An 18701-nucleotide genomic window follows, 5' to 3' on the forward strand; every position below is an offset into this window, starting at 1 on the left:
GTGTGGATCTCAACCTGTGGGATCTCAAGTTATTCTCCTTTTTATTTTTTGAGACAGTGTTTCCCTGTAGTCCCAGTTGGCCTGGAACTCACTATGTAGCCCAGGCTGGCCTGGATCTCACAGAAGTACACCTGCCTCTACCTCACGAGTTCTGGGGTGACAGGTGCATGCCACCCCTAGTTGGCCTAGGAAAGGGAGAGTGAAGCCAAGGTGAGGGCTGGGAAATCAAGGTGGTTAAGAAACAAAAGCCGCTGGGCATGGTGGCACACGCCTTTAATCCCAGCACTCAGGAGGCAGAGGCAGGCAGATCTCTGTGAGTTCAAGGCCAGCCTGGTCTACACACTGGGGCTACAGGGAGACCCTGTCTCAAAAAGACCAAAAAAAAAAAAAAGAAAAGAAAAGAAACAAAAGCCATTGGAGAAGTCAGGCTTGGTGGAGTTAGGTCAGAAAACCAGTGCTGCAGAGGCAGAGACAGGAGGATCCAGGGGTGTAGGCCAGCCTAGGCTACAGAACGAAACTGGGTCCCACAGGAAATAAAATAAGATAAATGGCTGGGGAGAGACCCAGTGCATAAACTGCTGCCATGCAAACACAAGGAGCAGAGTTCAGATCTCAGCACCCAGGTAGATGCAGAGACTAGGCAGGAGGGTCCCAGGCTCCTGGGATGCCTGCCAGTTGAGAGAGCTGGATTCAAAACACAGCATGGGCCAGCCTGGGGGCACTCCAGGAGGCTGTGAGATTGAGGTCAGCCTGGGCTACATTAGTGTGCTGTAGGCCAGCTGGGGCTGCAGGGGGACTATGTCTCAAAACAAACAAAAAGCCCCAAACCAAACCAAACAACAAAAACACACACACACACATACACACATGTACACACACAAATATATACAGTGCATTGCACACACACTGTGGAATATTATTTGGCAATGAACAGGAACTCAGCTTTGAGATGCTGTGCAAAGGCCCTGGGGAGACATTGTCAGCTACATAGCATTCAGAGCAGGGTGCAGGAACCCTAAGGTGCTAACAGATAGAGGGAAGCCCTATGTGCTAATTATACAGAAGGAAGCGCCTTGCCCCAGGTGCTAATTACACAGGAGGGGAGCCCCAGATTAAAAATGAGCCCCCACCACCAGGTTTCTAAGGGGTATACAGCTGGTGCCCAATATGTTTCATAAATGAATGAATGAGGCCAGAGGGGATCTCCCAGCTGCCACCTCGCTTTCCTCACTAAGCCCCACATAACCACTCACCCTCAGTTTCCCTGTCCACATATGTTCAGCTATGTCATTCCAGGCTCAGGGCTCTTTAGGAGCCTAGCCTGGGACACAGGTGTCAGGGACACCCAGGCTGAGCATCTCTGCTGTGGGTGGCTAATGGGCATCACAGGAGCCTGTGCCCAGCAGCCCCATGTCCCCAGCAGGGCCAGGGCTCCAGGGCCCAGGTAGAGTGCATGACACAACTGGCTGCTGCTCCACCTAGCAGCCACCAGACCAGGAGAAGGACCCCCTCCTTCAGCCCCCAACCCCCGCTTCCTCCAGTCCTCTTGTCTCAAGTCTTGGAAACTGAGTCACTGACTTGCTATTTCTGTGACCTTGGTCAGTATGGCCTCAGTTTCCCACTTTGTAAAATTGGTATACGTGAGCAGGATGAAGCAGGTTGATTCTTGGTACACAGTAGGCACTACATAAATGTTGGCTGCTGATTTATACTGAGTAATTATATTATCCTAAGGTTCATCCAACCTCTCATGTTGTCCCTCCAAGAACCATAGGTGTCATCCACCTTAGGACCTTAGCACATACATTCATTTACTATTTATTTATTTATTTATTTATTTATTTACTTATTGGTCTTTTTGAGACAGGGTCTCCCTATAGCCCCAGCTGTCCTGGATTCACTATGGAGACCAGGCTGGCCTTGAACTCACAGAGATCCACCTGCCTCTGCCTCCCGAGTGCTGGGATTAAAGGCATGCGCCACCATGCCTGAAAAATGCTGGGTTCCCATCAGGAAATCGATTTTATAGGGGAAAAGCAGCACTTTTAATAGAATCCTTTCTTTACAATGAGCAATAAACTATTCTTTCTGTATATTTTTTTTTTTTTGAGACAGGGTCTCTCTGAAGCCCCAGCTGGCCTGAAATTCACTATGTAGCCCAGGCTGGCTCTGATCTCACAGAGCTCCACCTGCCTCTGCCATCAAGCTCCACCTCACTCTCACTTTAACAATATGCACTTGCCAACTGCGGTTCCCACCCTTCCCCCTGCACAATATGAGGCACAACAGGCATTCAATAAACACAGGAGACTGAGTGACAGCAAGACTGAATCCAGGACTGTTCCGTACCCCCCATTTCCTGCCCTACCCAGGGAAACTGAGGCTCAGAACAGCTCAGCATAGCACAGCCTTGGGTCTGAGACCTGGGGAGGTTCAGGGAGCCCTGACACCCCCTCCCCAGGCCCTGGGGAAGCATCTGGCTTCCAGGCAGAGACCAGGCCAAATTGAAATTGATCATGGGGAACAGCTCGGCAGGGTGGAACAGACACACTGCCACAAGGGAGTGCAGGGGCACTGAAGCATGCAAAGCAAGGGGCCTGTGGTGGTGAAGCAGTTAGTGGAGCACAGGGAGTTGCTATCAGAGGCATTTGAGGACTCAGGAGGCAGGGGCCAGGCAGCTGCTCCAGGAAGGAGAGAGGACCCCATTCATTCATTCATTCATTCATTCATTCATTCATTCATGCATCTCAGAGCTTTAAATGATTCATTTTCTGTGTATCCTCAAGAGCCAACCATCTTGTTTATATTTTCTTGAATTTTTTGAGACAGGGTCTCCTATAGCCCATACTGGCCTCCAACTCACTACATAGCTGAAGATGACCCTGAACTTCTGATCCTCCTGCCTCCACCTCCCTAGTGCTGGAATGCCAGGTCTGTGCCACCACTGGTTTATGGGGTACTGGGGATGGACCCAGGGCTTTGTGAATGCCACTTGAGCTCTGCCCAGTGAGCTGCAAGCACTCTGACTGCTGAGCCCCAGACAATCCTGTATTTTTTTTTTTTTTTTTTTTTTTTTTTTTTTTTTTAGGGTCTCCCTGTAGCCCCAGCTGGCCTGGAGCTCACTATGTAGACCAGGCAGACAGGATCTCCCTGTAGCCCCAGCTCCTGGAACTCACTATGTAGACCAGACTGGCCTTGAACTCACAGAAATCTGCCTGCCTCTGCCTCCCAAGTGCTGGGATTAAAGGCGTGGGCCACTACACCTGGCCACAATCCTGTATTTTAAGTTAGGGTTTCTCACTGAACCTGGAGCTCACAAATTCAGAGAGTCTCTGGGATCCCTGTCTCCACCCCCCTGTGCTGGGGACCCAATGCAGGTCCTCCTACCTGGGGTAATGAACACAGAGCCATCTTGCCAGCTCCCATTCTCCTAGCTTATCATTATTATGTGCCCAACAGACCATCACCCTCCTGTTTAGTCCTCAGGAAAATAGAGGTTGGAAGTAAAGAATTTTCCCCAAGGTCACAGCCAGAGGTAGAGCTACAATCATCCTGAGCTGCATTTATTAAGCACTTGCTGTTTGCCTGGCTGTGTTTGTGCACTTGAGTTCAGTACCAGAAGAGGGTATTGGATCCCCTGGACCCGGAGTTAAGGACTGTTGTCAGCACCCACGTGGGTGCTGGGAACCAAACCGGAGGCCTCTGAAAGAGCAGCCAGTGCTGTTAAATGAGCATCTCTCCAGGCTTTAATGGTTATTTCTGCATAACAAAAGGCAGAGCCATGAAGGGCTCTAGAAGAGGGGAGGTTAGTAGAATGGAGCAGGTGCCGGATTCTTGCACTGAGTCTCCTGTCCTTCTCAGAGGGACACGGGTTGGAGGCCATCCCCAGAGGACTCCAATAACACAAGGAATTTAGAAGTTACACTAGCTGCAGGGGCTGGTGACATCTGCACAGAGAGGTTTAGCCATTTGCCTGGGGACACACAGCACTCAGGCCACAGGCTCTGCCCTTCCTCTGTGCCTCAGTTTCCTTTGGTGACTTCCGAGCTGTGACAATCAGGCACGCGGCCAAGGGACAGCCGTGTCCCCACCAAAGGCCTCACAGACCCTGACCCGGAAGCTCCCCCAGGGCCCGGGCTGGGGGTCTCACTCCAGCTGGTGTCCTGGGATCTATGTCGGGGGTTCAGCCTCGACTCTGGGATTAGGGGGCCTGGGTCATGGGTCAACAGCATTGGCCTCGGCCCCATTCAGACCTCGAGGGAATCCGTTTTCCCTGCCATCTCAAATTTCCTGAACAAAAGCCAGGGTGGAGGACTGGGTAGGGGATGGTCAGGGTGCCCTGGGAACTGCTAGGCAGGCTGGGGAGGTTCCCACAGTCTTACCTAACCACCCCCGGTGTCCTCTGCCTATATGACCCCCTTCCCATCCCTGAAAACAAGGATAGGGAGGGACAGACTGGCTCATGCTGCACATAGGGAAACTGAGGCTGGGGTATAGAAAAGGGAGGGAGCTCAAACTGGGGGAGCTGCGGGGGACTGCCCCCCTACCCCCTGGCTACACAATGTCCCCGCTTAGGCGGCCATTGCAGCTGTGGACAAAGGTGGCCAGCCCTGGGCGCGTTCCGCTTTTCAGAGTCTGTTCCACTTCAATCCACCCTGGACAGGCCAGAATAATCCGGCCCCAGACACTGCTGGGCCGTGACCACTTGAAGGGGGGCCAGAAGGCCTGACTGACAGCTGGGGGTGGGGTGCGGGCCCAGATCTCCTGACACCCTGTGCCTCCCCCAACTCCACTAGGCTGGGAACAGAATGGATAATCTCAGTCATGAACCTGAGGAAACTGAGCCATGGAACTCACCAAGGCCTGGAGGCTAGAATGTGAGGATTTGGGGGGGTCCTGGCTGGGTCCTGGAGATCACTCATCTCCTGTTTATTGGCTCTGCATCTGGGCAGCCAGAACTAGGGAAAGACTCAAGGGAGGCCAGGGATCCAGGTCTATTCAACCGGCCTCAGTTTACCTAGCTGTCCCCTGAGCAGCCCTGGGTTACACGGGAGAGTTGGTCCAGCTGCCAATACCCAGTGGGGTGGGGGCCGCTAGGGAAGGCCAGGACTGGATCAGGCTGGGGAGAGCATGGGGTACACAGGAACCCCCCCAGGCAGCCTGAGGATCAGAGCACCCTGGGAAGATGCCAGGGCAGTTAGAGGTTAAAAACCCTCTGGCAGTCTTGAAAATGAAAAGCCAGGCATGGTGGCCCTCACCTGTCATGCCAGCACTAGGAAACTGAGTCAGGAGGATTGCTGTGAGTTCCAGGTCATCCTGGGCTACAGAGCCAGATCTTGTCTTAAAAAAAAAACAACAACAAAAAAAAAACAGACTGTAGCTCAGTGGGTAGAGTGTTTGTACCTCAGTTGGAACTTTACTCACCTAGCAAGCAAAAGGCTCTGGGTTCCATCCCCAGCACCACAGCATTAGGGAGGAAGAGACAGAAGGGTCAGGAGTTCAAGGTCAGCCTCTACTTAACTATGAGTTTGAGGCCAGCCTGGGCTACAAGAGACTGGACTCAAAAAAAACAAAACAAAACGAAATCATGCTAAGACAAAATAAATGATCTGGGTGTGGTGGCTCGCGCCCTTAACCCCAGCTTTCAGCAGGCTGAGGCAGGCAGCTCTCTGTGAGTTTGAGGCTGGCCTGGTCTACGTAGTGAGCCCCTGACTCAAACAAACAAAAAAGATTAAATAAAAGGAGAGGCGAAAATTCCATAGCGTACTTCCATCTCCACCACTGTCACCAGCCACCTGCTCTGCCCCTTCCCATTGGTCACTCATGTCCTCCAGGTGCCCCCATCCACCACGGTTCCCACAGGACCCTGGCACTCACATCCTCCTGTTGTTTAGCCAGCACCCTGGGCACCTCAGCCTGGTGAATGTTGATGTCTTATAACAGCACTTCGAAAGCAAGAAAAAATAAGGGCAGCTTGGAGGGGACTGGAATGCTGGGGGCTTTGAACTCTTTGGGGGATTCCTGCTTGCTCTGGGCCTCAGTTTCCCCAGCTATAAAATGGGTCGCTGGCATCTTCAGCTGGGAAATGGATCTCCAGGAAGTGCTTGCCCCTTAAGCCCTCCAGAGCCAAATTCCCCACTGCTAATCCTCCAGTCAGCCCTTGCCTCCATTTCTCCTCCCAAAGGCCTAATCCTGGCTTTGTCCTTGTACAGGCCTTTCATGAATGACGCCCTGGGCCCCAGAGGGGCCCTCTCTGGTGATTAACTGATCCCTAATTGAAAATTCCCTCCCTGCCCCTCCGCCCCTCTCGGAGGGCTCTGGAGGCCGGGTAGACCCTGCAGCAGTGTGGGAGCCCCCTCCCCCCCCGGGGGGGACTCCTGGGCCTGCCCATGAGAGGGGACAGGCCTGGGACATTTCAGAATCAGGAGTCCTGAGGCTACAAATCTCACCCCCTAAACCCCTCTGGGCCTGTCCCAGGCCCCCAGTGGGGAGGAGGGATGTGTGACTTCATAAAACAAGGGACAGTTGGGGGCCAAGCTGGTGACATCTCCCATCCTCTCCTGCTGTCCCCCAGTGCTCACTGCCTGGTCCCCAACCCGGCGACTTAATTCCGCCTGTCACCGGGATGTGGACCTCAGTTATTTGTCTGATGTATATATGTATTTTAATTTAAAGATCTGCCAGCCAGCACTGCCAGCTCCTGCGGGGTCCCCTGCTGCCTCCCTCATCCTGTATGATGCCCTACCCACCATCGTCCTTCCGAGGAGGGGGTGAACAGTAGAAAATGAGGCCAGCATCTCCAGCGGTGCAGGCTGGCTTGGAAGAGCATCTGACTCCGGGTCCACCCACAATATGCTCTTTTAGTCACTCAACAAACATTCAAGGAGGGTGGCTGACCACAAAAGGGGTGCAAAAGAGGAGCCCACAGGAAGTAGGGGAGATATGCGTGCCTACCAGGTCTGTTCTGGGCATCTGGGAACCAGGCCAGGTTGGAGCGCCCGCTGGTTGTCATCCCAGCACCCATGGAACACACAAGGAAGGGGCTGGGTCTTCCTTCCTGTGAACTGTAAGACAGGTTTAGTCTGTGGTGCAGATGGGTAAACTGAGGCCCAGCAACGGAGAAGAGGCCGAGCTGAGCAGGGAGGCAGAGGCAGGCGGACCTCTGTGAGATTGAGGCCAGCCTGGTCTACATAGCGAGTTCCAGGCCAGCTGGGACTACAGGGAGACCCTATAGAGGAGCCAGCAGAGGGAAAGGGAGCAGGAGTGGGTAGAGCCTGAAGTGGGAGGGCCTGGGAAACGGGCGGGTCCCAACGATAGGCGAGGCCGCTGATGGAGGGCGGGTTCCTGGCGTGGGCGGGGCCGTGGGCGGGGCCTGGGGCAGCGGGGACATCCTCCGGCCCCGCATCTCGGGCTTGGTGCCTGTTTGAAGTCTAGGAGGGGCACGCTCCTCCATCCTCCCCCAGCACCCAGCCTCTGCACAGCACCCAGCTCCCTCAGAACCACAGGCTGGAGGTGCATGAGGCTGTAGTCAGGGTGTGAATCCCCATATCCACAAATGGAGGTCAGCCCCCCAATCCATAGATGGAATCAGTGCCCCATCTCCACAGGTGAGGGTCACCTTCCCAAATTTACAGATGGGGTCAACCCTTATATCCACAGATGGGGTTCAACCCCCCAAGTCCACAGATGGAGTCAGCACTCAGGGAACGGGACCCCGAGTCTGTGTCCCAGCCTCACCCCAGGATGAAGGCCCCCAGCCTCACCCACCCAGAGACCGCTCTGCTCGGCTCCCAATCCGGAGTCCTTCCCGGTGACTTGTGGGGCCCAGGCTGAGCCTCAGTTTCCCTCTGTCCACAGGCCTGGGGCGTCTCTCTGCCCAGCCCCCTGCCTCGCTGTCGAGCTGATCGAACCTTCTCTCCCAGCTTCTGGGCCTCCATCTCCGGATCAATGGGCAGCCTGGGTCTGCAGGGTGTGCAGTCCCTGGGGACACGGTGGGGCTCCACCCTCTGTCGGTGTGGGGTGGAGGTGGGGAGCCCTTGGCCGAATTTCTGACACTGTCCCACCTGAGAGGTCCCAGGTCCGCACGAGCCTTTCCGGGACGCCTGGTCCCCAGGCCTGATATCCCTCCCCATCCCCAGCCTCAATAAGGACCCCCGAACAGAAGTGTCCGCCTGAGGCCTCCTGGGAGGGGCCTGCGTGGGGACCCCCAGTACCCTATCTATCCAGGGCTGGGTGCAGCTTCGCTCCACGTGCAGGGGGCCTAGAGGCCTCTGACCCCATGATGGACCCCAGGGTCCTCCTCTGACTCAGCCAACACCCACCCACCCTGTCCCTGCCCGGGGTCCGCCCCTCCCAGGCCACGCCTCTCCCACGCCATCCCAGCATCTGAACAAGGTTCCACCCCTATCAAGCCACTCCTTCCAGTCCTGCACCTGCCAAGACTCCATGCCTACCAGGCTAGGCCCATCTGCAGTCTCAGCGATTGTTGCTAAGCTAGCTGAGACCAGCATCCTCTGAAGGGAAACTGAGTCCCAGAGGGGCTGGAGACCCCACAGCCACGCAGCCGACTGTGTCGGATTGATATTCATCTTGCTGTCAGACTTTGGTGACTGACGGCTCCCTAGTGGCTCTAGGCTGTGAGCTCAGTGGTTCCCCTGACCTCCTGAGGCCTGGGTCAGTGACCTGGATGTCCCAGCCCTGTCCCAGGGCCCCAAAAGGTCCACAGATATGGGGAACAAGAGGGTGAGCTACAAGAGGGAGGAGGCCCTGAGCTATCTGCAAAAAAGCAGGCGCTCACTGAGTACACAGGGAGGGGACCTTCACATGAGACATAGTTTTTTATTTACTTTTTTTTTCCTTTCCAGAGCTGAGGACCGAACCCAGGGCCTTGCGCTTGCTAGGCACTGAGCTAAATCCCCAACCCCTTATTTACGCTTTAAAATTTTCGCTGTAAAGTGGGTTTTTTAGTTGGGCTCTTGGTAATCAGTCAAGGCTAACCTCAAACTGGCAATCCTCCTGCCTCAGCCTTCTCAAGATTGGCAGACAGGTGATTTTTTTTTGTCTTTTTGAGACAGGGTCTCCCTGTAGCCCCAGCTGTCCTGAAACTCATTATGTAGACCAGGCTGGCCTTGAACTCTCAGAGATCCACCTGCCTCTGCCTCCTGAGTGCTGGGATTAAAGGCGTATGCCACCATGCCTAATTTTTTAATTTTTTTAAAAATATTTTTATTATTTTTATTTTATGTGTATGAGTGTATTGCCTGCATGTATATGAGTGCACCCGTGTCGTGCAATGCCCTAGGAGGTCAGAAGAGGATATCAGATACCCTGGAACTGGAGTTACGGTTGTTAGCCTGGTTGCTGGGAATCGAACCCAAGTTCTCTGCAAGAGCAGCCACTGCTTTTAACAGCTGAGCCAACTCTCCAGCCTTGACTTCTGTTTTGTTTTGTCTTAACCTGTACCTTTGCCTACAACATCCATTCAGTCAATCAGTCAGTGGGCATTTATTGAGCCCTGACTGTACCAGGCACGTTATAGGCAATGGAAGCCAACAGAGAGTAAGACAGACCCAGATCCCAGCACTCAGAAGCTGAAAAGAAAATAAAAAATAAATGAGGGTAGTGAAAGTGAGAATTAGCTGCAGAATATAAAAATAAATCAGTCAAAGAGAAAAGAAAACAGGGCTGGGGTTCAGTTGATAGAGTGCTTATAGTTTGGTGGGTTGAGTGCTTGTAGCTCAGTGGGCAGAGTGCTTGTAGCTCAGTTGGTACAGAGCTTGCTTAGCACACACAAAGTCCTGGGGTCATCCCCAGACCAACATAAACCAGGCATGATAATACACATCTGCCATCCCAGCATTCAGGAGACAGAGGCAGGAGGATTAGGGGTTCAGGGCCATCCTTGGTTATGCAGCAAATGCAAGGTTAGCCTGGGCTGTATAAGACCCTGTCTCAGAAAATTAAAAAGAAAAAGGGTGTGGTTCTCCACTTGGTCTTGGAGGGGTCTGGGAGGAGGTGAACCCTACCTTATGTGCCTGTTCACGGGAGTGCTGTGGGGACCTACAGCCCCTCACACCCACACCCACAACTGCTGATGTTGTTTCCCAAGGGCCAGGAGTCTCGCTGTTCCCCACACCACCACCACCACCCCCGCCTGTGTGGCCACCGAGGCAGCAGTAAAGGGCTGCGGAAGAGAGCTTGCTTCCCTTGCAGGCTGGGGGAGACGCTCAGACGGGGACCAGCATACCAATGGCCACCCTCAGGGAGAGCTGTACCAGGTGGGGACAGGCAGGTCACCAGCTGCCACTTGGAGGGACATCGAAGCCCAGAAGGGTATCCACAAATCCCTGAGAATGGCGGCCTGAGACACAGCTGCCCAGGCTGGACCTGGCATGAGGAGATGTCACATAACCACCCAGATCAGGAGAGCAAAGAAAGCCAGCCAGGATCTCACCAAGAGCAGCCACAGGGCCAGAAAGATCTAGAAGCAGCATGAGACTTGACCCAGTTGTGAACAGAGGGGTGATGAGGGTAGACTGCCCACCATGTGCAAAGGCCCTGGAGCCGGGCAATTTTTTTTGAGACAGTTTCATGTAGCCCAAGCTAACCTTAAACTCATTATTTAGCTGAGTCTGACCCTGAACTCCTGACCCTCCTGATTCAACCTCCCAAGTGCTGGGATGACAGGCTTACCCCCACATGACCTGCTGCTGTTGCAGCTTTAATGACCTCCAACAGCAGCAGACAGGGTCCTGGGGTTTCTCTCCCTGTTGGTCAGGGCAGCCGGATTAAGATTTCAGGCTGGGGTCCTGGGGGCCTCTCTGATGCTTAGGCTCTTCCTCGGTCAAGTGGGGCCTCCTGACAGCCTCGGCCATGCTGGCCTGGTCAGGACCAGGGCCCCACACAAGGTCCTTTGTACAGCTTGCATCGGCCTCATTAGGAAGCAGCCCCCGTTACAGGGCCCTGTGAGGCTGAATTAATGGACTCAGAGTGTTGCCTCTCAGTTAATTGTGTCTGAGTTGCTGTAGTCACTGGGGGTAGGATGCAGGCGAGAGTGTGGTCACCAGGACCCTAGGCCCTCTGTGAGGGTCTCCTGTCCACCCTGTTTTTCATTCAGTTCCCTCAATCTGGAAGTCGGCTCGGGAACTCCAGGCTTGTCTCTCAAAACACAGAAAGTAAAGTCCATGCTTGGAGCAGAAGAGGAAATTGAGTCACAGACCTATAGCTTGGCAAAAGGGGAATCCCAGAGTTGTTTATTTATTTAGACAGAGTCTCACATAGGTCAGGCTGGCCTGAAACTCACTATGTAGCCAAGGATGACCCTAAACTCATCCTCCTGCCTCCACCTCCTAAGTGCTGGGGTGATACACACCATGACCCACTGTTGTCAGAAAAGCCAGCCCCAGAAACCACTACAACCCTGCAGCAGCCCAATATCAGAAGGAAATCCTGGGGACTGACACCTCCCCAGAGCCCCCCAACCCTGTGCAGATCCTGAAGCACCTATTGGCGACACCCAAGGCACCATTTCAGGAGCAGTCCTTGCAGTTTTATTCCATTTTATTATAAAAAATACAGACTTCAAAGCTGATTGCGATGAGGGGAGGAGGGCCTGGCTGAGCACCCTCCCACCACTACAAAAGCCCCGGCCACCCCTTGCCACCAAGGCCATCCACAATATATATTTATATAGAATATATATAAAACAGGAAAGGTGGGTGGGTGGAAATACGAAATCCATATAAACGTGGTGTTAGCTTCATTTTTCTTCCTTCTCATTTTTGGTAGTAGCTCCCGTCCTTTTCTGTTCATCTTCTTTTTCCTTTTTTCATAGTTTTTTTTTTTTAGAAACATTACTAGGTCACATGATGGAGGGGCTCCGACAGACAGGAAAAAAAAAAAAACAAAACCCAGTTTATTGCGAAGTGTTGTTTCTATCCTAAAAAGTCCATCCCACTGCCTCCCACCAAAATAAAAGGCTCCTCCCAACGAATGGATGGGAAAGAAAATTTTAAAGAAAAAATTTCCAGTCTGTATTTAAGAATACATTAAAAATAAGTCACAGTATATACTTGCTGGTTCTATTTACAGAAATATAAAGGATTCCCAGCCCAGGACATAGCTGTGCCTGGTGGAAGGGGCCAGATGGCCAGCAGGGTTGAAGGGGTTTCTGAGACACTAGGGGAAGTGGGGTTCCACAGAGGCTGGGCAAAGGACCCCAATGCAGGGTCGGTTGCCAGGCACCCTTTCAGCCCAGCTCAGACTCACCAGGCATGAGGAGCCTAAGCCAGTAAGCCCAAATCTCCATCCTTCAGGGACCTCCCACCCCCTCCCACCAGTTCATTCCCAATCCCAAAATCACCATCGACATCAGGGAATAAATTAAAATTTAAAAAGTCTTTCTGATCCAATCAAAAAATAAAAGCTCAGAAGGTCTTGAGTTCCCTGGTGGCCACAAAGAAAGTGGCTCTGCATAGGGCTTTGAAGATACCTCAGTTTCCCCCTCAGGCATGGGTTGGGGGGCCTGGTGTCCCCTCCCAAGCTCTAGGTGAACAGCTCCTCCAGTGGGACAGCACCATAAACAAAAGCAGCAACATTTCCTCTCAGAGGTGGCCGTGGCAGGTCAGAGGGCTGGACAGTGGGATCCGGGCAAGCCTGGTGTCCTTCTGTCCAAGCTAGGAGCCCAGGAGGGTCCACAGCACTGGAACGGTGGTAAGGAGCAGGCGGCAGCCTCGCAGGCAGCTGCAGGAGCTGTTACTGGTGAAGATGGGCTCTGGGGCTTCGTACATTGATTCATCTGTGGGGACATAGGAAGGGGACAGGGCTTTCGGCCGGGGTCCCCGGGGCCTGCCCATGCCCCCTGAAAACACTCACTGGCTGAGCGCGGTGGGACAGGCCTATGATTCCAGCACTCAGGAGGCATAAACAGGTGTATCTCTGTGAGATCGAGGCCAGTCTTGGCTACAACAGTTCTAGGACAGTCTGGGCTATGGGGAGACCCTGTCTGAAAACAACAAGAACAACAAGAACAAGAACAAGAACAACAACAACAACAAAACACTTACTGGTCGGCCGCACATAAACCTTCAGCCGCAGGCAGGGCTGGTCCACGGGGTTTGGCGGGGTGGCAGCTGGGAAGAGAGGAGATCTCCTGGGGCTGTGCGCTCCTGTCCCAAACCCTTAAAACTCCTAATTCTGCCTCAAAACCCCAGACACAAAGCTCTATGCTCCCGTCCCCTACCAGGATCAACCCTGACTCCAGGGGCAGAGACTAGCTGTATCTTGGTCCATCGAGTCGGACCCCAGGGTAGGACATCATCCCAGCACACACAAGGCCCGGTGAGGAGGTGGTGCAGTTCAGGGTCATCCATGGCTACATAAGAAGTTCCAGGCCAGCGTCAGCTACATGAGATGCTGGGCTCTTGGACTCCTGTGAGGGGCTGGGGTGTCCTTGCTGTGGGAACTGTGAACTGAGCCATGAACCATCCTTACCCCCACCCCACGCCATGGACACAAAGATGAAAAAGCAGGAAATAAAACAGTATTAGTCACAGAAATGGAAGGAGCTCTTACAGTATCTTTAGAAAATGTCATTTCCTTATATTCTGGGATTACATTTTTAAACACCTTCTGTCCCTCCCTCCCTTACTTCTTCCTTGAGTTAGAAGAGAAAAAAAAAAAAAAAAAAGAAAAATATCCAAATAGTTCAAAGAAAGAAATGGGCTTTTGTGGGGAAAGTAGGGTGAGAGTACCCAAACCCCTGTAGCCCTAGGGAACTTTAAGACACTACTTCCCGCTGCTCCCCACCACACTGAGACACGCAGAAACGGGGATCCCATCATCTCTCTAGTTTGGGGGGATTGACTCTGCCTCAGTCCCTCTCTGAGCCTCAGTTTTCCCATTTTAAAATGGGCTAGCCTGGGCTACTCACAGATATAGTAATACTCGTGACCGGGGCGGAACTCGAAGCCGAGGGAGAAAGGGGTGAAGAGCTGGAATTTCTCAGAGAACTTGAGGGGCCCCCCAGGTGCTGCGGGCCGGTTACACTCCCATCGCTTGAAGCCCCGTTGCCGGTAATCACAGGATGCGTGGCCTTCGCCATTCACCATGTACAGGATGTAATGTTCCATGCGTTCCACTGGCGGTAGCGGAGCCCCATAGTGTGGGCAGTAGATGTCCAGGTAGTCGTTGATGCTCACCTCCACCGTGTAGCCACCACCATCGCCTGCTGTGCCCACATGGAACCTACAGGGAGGAGTGGTCAGTGTCCACACAGCCTGGCCTGGTACCGTAGCCCCACTAGACCCAGCCTCACTGTCCCCAGCTCCAGCCTTAGTTTCCTTGCAAGGGCGCAGGGCTCAGAGAGATGCGATCCCATGGGTTGCAAACATGGGAGGGAGGACCAGCAATCAATCCAACCTTCCATACAGTGTTACTGCAGTGAGGTTCTTCCCCTTTCTCTGCAATTTTTTTTTTTTTTTTGGTCTTTTTGAGACAGGGTCTCCCTATGGCCCCAGCTGTCCTGGAACTCACTATGTAGACCAGGCTGGCCTTGAACTCAGCCTGCCTCTGCCTCCCAAGTGCTGGGATTAAAGGTATGCGCCACCTCTCTGCAATTTTTAAGACAGGGTCTCATGGGGCTGAAGAGATGGCTCAGCGGTTAAGAACACTGGACGTTCTTGCAGAAGACCAGGATTCAAATCCCACCACCCACATGGCAGCTAGCAACTGTCCTTAACTCCAGTTCCAGGGATTCCAACAGCCTCTCTGTCCTCTGCAGGCATTGCACAACACGGGTGCACTTACTTACATGAAGGCAATACATGCATACACATAAAGTAAAAATAATAAAATTTTTAAAAAACAGGGTTTCACATAGCCCAGGCTGGCCTCAAACTCATATGTAGCTGAGGATGACCCTGAACTTCTGATTCTCCTGCCTCCACCTCCTAAGTGCTAGGATGACAGGTGTGTGCCACAATGACTGGTTTATGTGGTGCTGAGGATTAACCCAGGGCTTTGTGCCTGCTAGGTGAGCACTCTACCCATTGAGTTACAGGTACTCTGCCTACTGAGCCACAAACACTCCACCCACTGAGTTATAAGCACTCTACGCACTAAGCTACAAGCACTCTACCCACTGAGTTATAGGCACTCTGCCTACTGAGCTATAAGCACTCTACCCATTGAGCTACAAGTGCTCTGCCCACTGAGCTACAATCACTCTACAAGCACTTTACACACTGAGCCCCAGACCCTTGGTTCTTTCTTTTTGTTTTTTGAAACAGGTTGTCATGTAACCCAGGCTGACCTTCAAGTCCTGACCCTCCACATCCACCTCTCCTGTGTATGCACCACCCTGCCTCTTTCTCCAGCCTGGAAACTCGGCCCTTTGTCAAACCTCCCTGGCTCCTGTGGATCCACCAGCTTGCGGCCATTGCCACCCCTTCGAAGTCCTGCCCCCAGGTCACCCCATTGTCTCCCAGCTGTCCTCTGGGGGGCTGGCCTGACCCAGCATAGTCTTTGAGGACAGAGGTCGCCTGCCAGGTTGAAATGGTGGCTCCGTTCAGTCTCTGCCTCAGGCTACAGCGCTGGGAAGCATCAGATCGCCCCAGCTGTCCCCTGGGTCCATCATAAGGCAGGCCGAGGGGAGCAGAGGGGGACCCTGAGAGAACTTTCTTAGCATATAAAAGCCTATAGCCAGGGATTGGGGGGTGGGGTGGACAGCCTGAGGTTCCTCTGTCTCCAGGTATAGCCAGGGAAACTGAGGCCTGGCCAGCTTGGTGGCAAGAGAAGGGACTGTGCCAGGTGCAGGACTGGCACTGCCCCAGAAGCTAGTTCTGGCAAGGCTATGCATCCCAGGATTCAGGGTCATCCTGGGCAACATAGCAAGTTCAAGGCCAGCTTCACTACATGGGACTCTGTCTCAAAAAAACAAAAGCTGGGCCAGGCATTATGGTACACGCCTGTCACTCCAGCAATTGGGAGGCAGATGCAGGTGGGTCTCTGTGAGTTTGAGGCCAGCTTGGTCTACATAGCAAGTTCCAGGCCAGCTTGTGCTACATAGTGAGACCCTGTCTCAAAAAAAAAAAAAAAAAAACAGCTCTGGCTCCTTGCAGGCTCATTGGTAATGGGTGTTGACTGCACCCCATGACTGACAGGGACCTCAACTCATCCTGTGGCCAACAGACACCAACAAGATGCCCTACTGGGGCCTCAAGCTGTGTACTGCTGGGCTCAGAATCTTGGAGCCTCAGTTTCCCTTCACATGGGGGTGTGGAGGCCTGTGTGTTCACAGGATTGTGTGTACAAGGGCAGCGCACCCCAGGGTCAGGCTCCCAGGGGACTGTGACCCATCCCAGTGGGCCTTCTGGACTCAGGGTGCAGCAGAAGTTTCAATTGCTCTGGATTCTTTTCCCTTCCTCTTCGGGCATGTGTGGAGGCAAGACACCAATCTCCACCTTAAAAATTCTGTGACAGGGTCTCACCAACATGCCGATATAGCATTTGACAAAGGGCCTTCCCAGTGTTGGGGTTACAGGCATGCACTACCACATCTGGCTTTTTCCATGTGGGTGTGGGGAGACTTGAACTCAGGCCCTCATGCTCAGAGGGAAGTGCTTTACCCACAGTGTCATCCTGGACAGTCACCCTCGAGGCATCCCGGAATCCATAGATCTGGACCCACAACATCTCCACATCCTGGGTGACCAACTGGCACTCGACCTGACCCCACCCTAGGACCTTTGCAAGTGCCTGGAATGTTCTTTCCCTCTGTCCCAGGCCCTGCATGTTGAAAGGAGTTAATTATAGAAGCCAAGGGTTGGAGGACTTTGGGGACAGCAGGAAACAGTTTCTGAGTGGGTGGGGATGGAGAACCCTGGGGGACCTCCTCCCCACCCCATTGAGTGCCAGGTAAAGCAGCCATTTATTTTTCTGGCTCTAAAATAGCACTGCCTTTGCTGTGTAGGCATTCCAGCTTCCACGCTGGCTGGTGAGCAGGGCGGGAGCCTTACCTTTGCTCTGGGGTAGTGCCTGCAAAGGTGCTGGGGAGCCCCCCCCCCGCAACTTAGCCCTGTGGAAGCAAGACAAGGCCTAAATCTTTACCTTCACCTGAGGATGCAGAGAGGTCAACAGGGATACATTCTTACTAAGGGGTTAATGACTGACTTGGAAATCATTTCCAGCATCTATTCCTAGGGCAGTCTTGTGCCAACTTCTCTGCTGGAGCCTAGGCAGGCTGGTGAAAAGCCAATGGGGTCCTGAAGCCCCAGCCATGGCCATGTTTGCCCACCACAACGGGAAAAATTCCAGAAAGCAACACAGGAGGCCAGGCCACGTCAGACAGCTCACTACATAGCTGAGGCTAACCCTAAATGCCTGATCCTCCTGCCTCCACCTCCTGATTGTTGACATGACAGGCGTGTGTCATCACACCTGGTTTATGTGGTATGTGGGATGAAAATCAGGACCTTGTATGTACAAGGCAAGCTCTGCCCACTGAGCTATAAACACTCCATCCACTGAGCTACAAGCACTGCATCCACTGAGCTATAAGCACTCTACTCACTGAGCTACAAGCACTCTACCCACTGAGCTACAAGCACTCCATCTGCTGTGCTACAAACATTTTACCCACTGAGCTGAAGCCCTGGCTATGAACTTACAGGAATCCTCCTACTTCAGCATTCTATCCAGTTGGCAACTGGCTAAACGTGGCTCTCGAATAGCCCTGTGGATTAGGGGCTGAGCCCGAGACTGGGGTCCATCCATTACTAAAGGTGCTTGTTGGATCCGAGGGAACTGCCTCAATTTCCCTCTGAGCCACACAGGGCTTTTAACAGTTCCCTTGTACCTGAGCCCCGAAACCCCAAATTGTCCCCCAGGTCCTTTACTGAGCAATCTGAGATCCCTAATCCCAGAGGTCACTCTGTGAAACAAAGACCCTCATATACAGCAGCATCACTGTGTTCTGAGTGGAAGTCCTGCCCCCGGCTGACAGAGCCATAGAGATGGGGACATGCTGTCGATGGCCACTGAGACCAGGACTGGCCAGGTCACCACTGTCTCACCTGGGTGTCAAGTGGCCACCCACTTCCAGAACTGGGGACACCCACGGACACTCAGGGACATGGGGTGTCTGTCATAATGGCTGTGTTGTGCCCCCTGACCTGTTTGCTGGCCCCAGGCAGGGTGAGCTATGCCTACCCCAGTCCCTGGCACACAACATAAAGACATGAGCACACACAGACTAGCACATGTGTGTCACATGAAGACCCACACATGTGCACCCCCATGCACATGCAGTGCCCCAACCCTGTGCACACAGCCTCTATACATGGTCATGCACATGCTGCGGCAGTTGGCCCCATGCAACATGCAGTGCGGGCTCCCCCCGAGCTGTGGGTGAAAACACGAGGCCATCTGCAAAGCCACTGTGGACCCCCCAAACACAGGTGCAGAGCCCACATAGGCCATGGCTTGGACACAGAATGATGGTGTGGCTGGTGCAGCCCTAGTCAGAAACAGACAGTGGGGGACAGAGGGGGATGGGGGTACGGTAGGGGACATAAATGGATGGGAGGGACAATAAAGGATGTGGGGGACATAGGGAAACAGGGGACAAGGAGATGGAGGGACAGGGGATAGTGGGGGACATAGGGGGATGGGGACAATAGAGGGAGTGGGGGATATGGGGGACG

The 18701-nt window shown here is 53.3% G+C and overlaps 1 protein-coding gene across 2 annotated transcripts in view; it reads right to left on the reverse strand.

Annotated features, from left to right (window-relative positions):
- Positions 1-11833: 11833 nt before the first annotated feature.
- Efna2 (ephrin A2) overlaps positions 11834-18701 on the reverse strand; it is a 9713-nt gene continuing 2845 nt past the window's right edge. Inside the window, exons 2-4 of one of the 2 annotated variants that reach the window (XM_029565454.1) lie at positions 13931-14244; positions 13065-13130; positions 11834-12859 (exon numbers count right to left, since the gene is read on the reverse strand). In XM_029565454.1, coding sequence (XP_029421314.1) covers positions 12675-12859; positions 13065-13130; positions 13931-14244 — 565 coding nt within the window. In that variant the 3' untranslated portion in view covers positions 11834-12674. The remainder of the gene's footprint in view (positions 12860-13064; positions 13131-13930; positions 14245-18701) is intronic. The other variant, XM_008837171.3, reaches the window with a different exon arrangement.

The sequence above is a fragment of the Nannospalax galili genome, unplaced genomic scaffold (genome assembly GCF_000622305.1).
Source record: "Nannospalax galili isolate Female #2095 unplaced genomic scaffold, S.galili_v1.0 scaffold77, whole genome shotgun sequence".
NCBI lineage: Eukaryota > Metazoa > Chordata > Mammalia > Rodentia > Spalacidae > Nannospalax > Nannospalax galili.